Raw genomic sequence first — 7,133 nt, 5'->3', positions numbered from 1 at the left:
TAGAGATGGTAGACCCGGAAGCGTACTCGTATGTCGATGACATATATCTAACAGATGACGAGTTGCTTCCACACCTTGCTCGCGTGGATAACATAATTACTATGTTTGCTGACTTCGGTTACAAGTTCAACTTTGCGAAGTCCCACATTGCCGAGTATACAGTGTTGTTCTTGGGGTACGAACTCAACAATGAAGGTCGAGGATTGGCTCCGCACTTCCTTGAGAAATGAGCACGCCTCCGTGCTCCTACAACGCTGAAAAAATTACAATCTCTGCTGGGCTTTCTGAATTTCGGTCGCACGTATATTCCTGACTATGCCCAGCGTATCAAGCCACTTTATGCCTTGGTACAACCTACTTTTTCCAAATCTTGCTGGCTGCCGGAGCACTCAGCTGCATTACAGTTATTGCAGGCTGACCTTCTTGCTTCAAAATACTTACAAACGCGTGATAACCACACTAACCTAGTCATTAGAATTGTACCGGTCGCAGTGGGTTTCACATACTTAACGTTCAATGAGGGCGACACCGTCCCCATTGCATACAAATCACACCTGTACACTTCAGCTGAGCTGCGATTTTCCGCTGTCGAAAAAGTATTGACAGCAGTTCAGATGGCGATCCTGAAAGAACGTGCGCTATCACAAGGGAAACGTATGCTGGTGGTGACACCATATCCGGCCCTTGAGGCTGTGACGAAAGCTAGTGTACCTAATTCTAAGGCTTTGCATCCAAGGTGGATACAATGGGCAACTTCCTTGACTTCGCAGGACGTCACATATATCTTTGACGCGCCATTGCAGACTCAGGAGTTCTTGCAGTATGAATTCGTTCATCCACCTCCTCTGTCTTTGCGCCCGCTCGAGGATTACCATTGTGTCATTTACACTGACGGGTCTGCGCAGCCCGCAACTGGATCAAAGCACGCCTATTCAGCGACTTGCGCAATTGTGGTTGGTGCATTCGTAAATGGTGAATTCCAATCCGATGTTGTGCATACACAGTCATTGGGTGATTGTACCGCGCAGTTGGCGGAGCTTCGTGCTCTGGTGCTTGCACTGGAGTTTGCTGATCCTTGAGTCACTACTCTTATAGTGAGTGACTCGTTTTATTGTGTCCAAGCCTACAACGACGATCTCCATTTTTGGTCTCAAAATGATTATCATGATTCCAAAGGTAGCACGATTAAGCATAAACTGCTTTGGGTTCGAGTGGCAGATCTTAAAGAACATCTGCCTCTCGTGAATATAATTCACACTCTTGGTCACCAACGTGTTGGCGTCCATGCTGTCGGTAACAGTTTGGCTGACGAGGCAGCAAAAACCGCAGTGGCGACATACTTAGTAGCAGCAGTTACAAGATCCAAAAGTAAGATCGATGATGACATCTTAGCAGCAGTTGCTGCTACAGAGACGGGAAAAGGTTATCCGAAAGGTTTCCCTTCTCGTTACAATTATCATTTAAGTCCTGATAACGTCCCGTTAGTGAGGATTAACGACGTTGGTGACAGATTGATTCCCAACGCGGACTGCAGACCATCTTTGATATCAGCAGCCCACGGGGGCATGGGGTCCGCGCATGCCGGCGTTTCGGCTTCGGTATCTTTATTACAGCAACGTTACTGGTGGTTCGGCTTGTACAAACAAGCGTGCGCCTATGTTCTTAATTGTGACATTTGTCAGCAGATAAAACCTTCATCTGCGGCATGTCCACCACAAACGCAGTTGTATATATCTAATAAACCACTTGTTTGTGTTTATTTAGATCATTGCGGTCCTTTTACCTCTGATACTGCGTACAAGTACATCTTGGTTGCAGTGGATTCGTGCACACGTTTTCTGGGGGTGTGGCCACAAAGGAGTACTGATGCCCGTACTGTCATCAAGGATTTGCGTGTCTTTGTTGGAAGTTTTGCGTGTGGTACCTTTCATTCTGATCACGGCCCTGCGTTCGCCTCTAAGGCGTACAAAGAAGCCATGAGAAATTTGGGGGTCCAAGTCAAATTTTCGTCTCCATACCGGCCTGAGGGCAATAGTGTGGTGGAGCGGATGAACCGTGACTTAAAGCAATCTTTGACAGCCAGGGTTTTAGGTACTGGCCGGAACTGGCTAGCCCACTTATATGACGTCCAACGTGCACTTAATAATCTCCCTAGAAGGTCTCTGGGTGGGCAGACCCCATACATGATGCTCTTTGGCATACAAATGTTTGTCCCGGACCTTGATGGTCTAGACAGGGCGGCGTCGGCCGCACCCTTTGACCTAGATGATCACTGTGCTGTATTGCAGAATCTTCAAGAAGCCAGAGACACTCTAGCGAAGGAACACGTACCCTCCACATCTGATGCTGCACTTCAGATTCCGGTAGTCGGCTGGCTACCTCGAGTTGGTGACCTGGTCCGTGAGAAGGTGGAGAACAAGAAGGAGTTTGGCCCCTCTTATCGTGCACCAGTTCCGGTGCTTGGAGTACAGGGTACACGTACAGTCATTTTACCTCCACTTCCTGCTCCCAAGGATAACAGGTACATCTCTATTGACAATGTCAAGCTACAGCGAGTGGCCGATACTTCTTAGTATGACACCAGCGGTTTCTTGCCCTTCAATGCTGAGAAATTCTGTTGTGGCCCCTGCTTCTCACACCTTGCCTGATGTTGCCATCGAGATGCATTCAGTAACTGGTCCTTTACTGCCACCAACGCCTGGTGGTCTGCCTGAAGATCCTGAGTATGCTTATCCTACAGAAGTCCCGATGCCTCTTTTACAATCAACCGCGATTAACCAGTCACATTCTTCCTTTCACAATAATTCAATGACTTCCATTGCCCCGTCGAAAGTTTCCATTTTTGTTGCCTGGTTCAAAGAAATTTTTTAATTCCCCCTTGGACCTACATTTGGCTGGTGCTCATATGTATTTTTTTGTTTATGTCCATTGGCTTTGTGGTAGTGTTTTTTAGACTTATCAATGGACACTACCTGAAAGAAAGATCTACAATTCGTTTAATTGATGGAACTTTGGCCCCCCACTCCTCATCAATTATCATGAAAAGGGACCAGACATTTGTGAACATTACCGCCTGGCCTGTCCATGATGGGATTGCTTGGGATGCTGTTAAATTTCAAATTCATGGCCCCACTGAAGTAATTAGTGTGCCGAATGTATTTCGTGTTTCTATGGGTGATGTGGTTAAACAGAACATCCACTCGGATGATTGGGATGTTAAAGCCATTGAAGCACTGTTTTCTGATTTGAAATATTATGCTGCATTTGACGCTGAAGATTTGTATTTAGATACTGCAAATTATGATGAGCAATTTTGCTATCAACATTATGGCACACACTTCCTGCACAAAGCAAATACGTTTAGAAATGTTGTGAATTACACACAATGGGAACACTGTCCCGCCCCTAGGCTGGGCAGCTCAGCCACGTTGGTGAACAAATACACTTATTTTTCTGATTTCAATGTGTCAAAACCGGCCTCCTTTTATTTTAAGGTAGCGCCTGAGCCTGCTTCTAAAATTAGACTGACACACACCAAATTGTTGTATCCCAAGTCCTTTATGGACGAGTTGGCAATTGGAGGATACGATCTGTGGAAAGCTACTATCGATCTTAAATCGGTTTGGGGTTCTAAACCGTGGCAGGTACAGGGAACGGAAGCTTTGCATCGTGCCTGTCTTATCCCGAATCATATGTTATTTTTAAATTCCTCAACTTTTCAGACCACCTGTTTTGGATTGGGTACTACAAATTTTTTTTATTCTCCCTCAATTCCGGATCTGGGTGCTTACCCTGGTTGGGGTAATCATACAGATCTTCCCATTGCTAAGTTGCAGACATACGTGTCCAACACATCCTTCAACATTACTGATTTGAATCCAGAAGGGTGGTTGGTGTGGCAGACAAGTTCAGATGTCTGTCAACATCGGTTTCTTGGTTTCAAACAGGGGTATACACAAGTTTGTGTGGACACAGGTTTTGAATCCTCTCATAGTGTAACTACCTACTCTGTGGGGATGTTATGCCAATCTTGGCTGCAACATTCTACTTTAGCATCTGTTAAACTTCATTTATCAAAATTAAACGACAAAATAGATTTGAATGATTTTGTTAAGGGACCTGCGCAAGGCAGGTCCAAACGATGGGTATATGCTATTTACAACGAAGTTTGGAAGCTGTCACAGATTGAGGCTGCGTCCAGGTTACGAGCTATTGACCAAGCCAATATGGAGAAAGTATTGGCTGTAATAGATAATAGCATTAACACCCTGTCTTCTAGAATTTATACCTTAGAGAATATTGTATCATCTGTGTTAGACATTGTGCAGGATGATTTGTCTGTATTGTATCATGGTCAAAATCAATTGCGTTCTATAATGCAGTTTGCGTGGACGTTGCAAACGTTAAAGGCAGGGAAAGTCCCTTGGGATTACATGAATGTTTCATCTTTGTTCCTCCCTTTTAATTTAACTGCAAAGCAACAGTTTATGTCCATGAAAGATGCTACTTACTCACTACTGCACATTGAAAAGTTAGAACCTTTACCTTTCTCGGTTGCTGAATTAAATTCTGCCGTGTGGCTTATCCACGGGTTGATCACATTACCATTTCCCCTGTTTAAGTTCAGTTTGTGCATGAAACATTATGCTCTTGGCAGATATGAACAACTTGGTACTGCCTTCCTGCACGAAGTTTGGTCACTCCCATTCACGTATAGATGTGTGAGAGACAGTACAGAGATTTACTTGAAAGGGGAGGAGTGTACTTCTACTCCGGTTCACTCTGTAGTTTGTAGACACATTCAGTTACATGGTGCTTGTAATATACAGGCCCCTAATTTAGCGTGTATCCTGAAAGGGATTCCGGTGCCAGTTATAACACCGTCTTTTACGCTGCTTGCTAACGGTAGTTATTTGATATTAAATAATGAAGCTTGCTGTGGGATGTTAGTGGGAATTCCTTACATAGTAACTGTATCACAGCGAGTAGTTTGCTGCAATAACGTCCTTTTCCCACCCCCGCATAGCCGGCTCGATATCTCCATCTGGCCTTCTATTCCAACCTTGAAAGCAGAGTTCAACAAGATGAGCAGAATAAGGGCTCTATTGTCTCAAAAAGAAGTCCTGCTGACTTCCTCCCGTGAAACATTTGTCCTTCACGTAGCTAACACACGCACTGAAGTACAAGCTCTTTTAAATACTGATCTCCCACTACATTTTGGGACCCTGATTCAGACTATCTTTAATGCCTCGTCAACAAGTGGTCTGGTTCATTTTTTTAAAGTTGTGGGCTCCGGCCTCGTGACCTCCTTTCAAACTATTTTTGGTGTGATCCCCGCATTTTTTCATTCTATTTTTTCCAGCGTCTTCGGAGGTCTCCCTTTGCTTCTCGCCCTCGTAGCTGGGGTACTTCTATTGATTTGCGTACTACGCAATGGCTGCGCAACTTGCGTACCAAGACAACATGCCCCGGCTGCTCCATCTGCGTAACCGGATGCTTGAATACTATGGCATTTTACCGTTGGCGACCTTAAGCAGCGCCTATGGATTGTCATTCCGGTTTCCCTTCTTTACTTGTGTGCAACCTGTCTTTCATTGCCTAGATTGTCCGTTCCAATGGGATCTGGATTTGTGCTTGTCATCCTCTGTGTCTCCTGCCCCGGATTATGATCAGCTAATGAGCCCCTTAGTGGTTCATGAGTTGGACTGTTCTGGAATCGGGATTTTGGCCTGTGCGGCTGCGCATGGAGTCCTTGGAAATTGGGACATCGGAAAGGCTGCTGTTGACTTCTTGGAACGAAGTAATCTTGAGGAACCCGCCTGTTGTCCGAGTGTGGTGCTTGAGGCTCCATTGGTCGAGGAACATGTGTGTTCCTTCTCCTTACTTAACTGGATGGCGGATAATTTTGCGGAACGCCCCAATGATCTCCTCTTGGAAGCTGTTGCAACTTACTGTGCCTACACCTTGATGGATTAACTTTGGCCGCATGCAGTTCGTGGTGCATCCATCGATGTTATATTTTTTTCCCTTTTTGCGAGGTTTTTTTACAAGCACACATAAATTTTCTTTTTCTTTTTTTTCTTCGAACTTTTTCACTTACCTTATATGGACTTACAGTTTATGCCCTTGGTTCCGTTCTATCCAACTTGAACTCTGCGTTCTTGGAAGTGTGCCCCTAGTGGTTAGTGGTCCGATCATGGGGGGGGTAGTGATGATACCTATCTCCCTATGTACAATACTAAGTTAGCACAACTGCGTTAGATGTTAGGAAGCTATCTTGCCGCTTTTGCTGCTTTTGCACGCGAGACTGTTGTTACATGTTATTAATTGAGAAATGCTTACTCGACTTTGCTTCACATGAGAACTGTCTGTTGTTTAACATCCTTAACAGTGAGCAGCGACCTTGGTCTGTACATTGTGTAAAGAACCAGTCTGGGTCACTAGACGCTGCATGTTTTTGTGTTCAGGTTGATCGTACCACTATTTAGCCATAACATGCACGCAGCTGCAGATACCTGAAAGATGAGTTATTTTTAATATTGCAGTGCAGCATGTTTTAGAGTTAGTCGGCAGAAGAGTGTTCCCAGGAGAGAGCCTAGCTGATCCTGTGATGTGATTCTACTAAGCTGATCTATACGGTATGGGGTTCCCCATTCAAGCCTAGAGACCTTCTATTAGTCTAATAATAATACTATTAGTTTACTAGCGAAAGGAGGGTGGCTGACTTCCACTGTCATTTTATTATGATTGCTCCTTTCATTTTCTATGGTATTGTAACAATGCTGATGGTTCTGATCTTAACCATTTGTCTGCTTATGTTAGCCAAAATACTGCATCTTAGGACACGAGGTTTATAAATTAAACTCTTTAAACTCTAACCGTGTTTCTGTTTATTCTGTTGTGGACTGATATGAGAATAATAACGAAAAGGTATTTCTGATTCCCACCATTCCTGAGAATATTCTAAGTCACTTGTTCTGGGTTGTCTATACATTGGGACCGCGGAGCTAGATCTCGGATAACGAATGGGACACTAAGCTAGTCGGCTAAGGGGTTCTGGGTTCTGAGGGGAGTTTTTGGTACACCACAATTCTCTGAGGTCCTGGGTTCCTGCGCATAGTTCTGTGCATAAG

The 7,133-nt window shown here is 44.6% G+C and overlaps 1 protein-coding gene and 1 pseudogene across 1 annotated transcript; both read left to right on the top strand.

Annotated features, from left to right (window-relative positions):
- The first annotated feature begins 425 nt into the window (after positions 1 to 425).
- LOC146856327 (uncharacterized) lies at positions 426 to 3,505 on the top strand (annotated as a pseudogene).
- Positions 3,506 to 4,376: 871 nt separating this feature from the next.
- On the top strand, positions 4,377 to 5,489 carry LOC146856326 (uncharacterized). Its single transcript, XM_085651239.1, has one exon. The coding sequence runs from the start codon at positions 4,377 to 4,379 to the stop codon at positions 5,487 to 5,489; it is 1,113 nt and encodes a 370-aa protein (XP_085507365.1).
- The last annotated feature ends 1,644 nt before the right edge of the window (positions 5,490 to 7,133 follow it).

This window comes from Triturus cristatus, chromosome 4_1, assembly GCF_964204655.1.
Source record: "Triturus cristatus chromosome 4_1, aTriCri1.1, whole genome shotgun sequence".
Taxonomy (NCBI): Eukaryota; Metazoa; Chordata; class Amphibia; order Caudata; family Salamandridae; genus Triturus; species Triturus cristatus.
This window is presented reverse-complemented; position numbering and strand designations above follow the sequence as displayed.

What these genes read in the sequence shown, in the direction of transcription:
- LOC146856326 (XM_085651239.1), top strand. Translation starts at nt 4,377, where the DNA reads ATGCAGTTTGCGTGGACGTTGCAAACGTTAAAGGCAGGGAAAGTCCCT.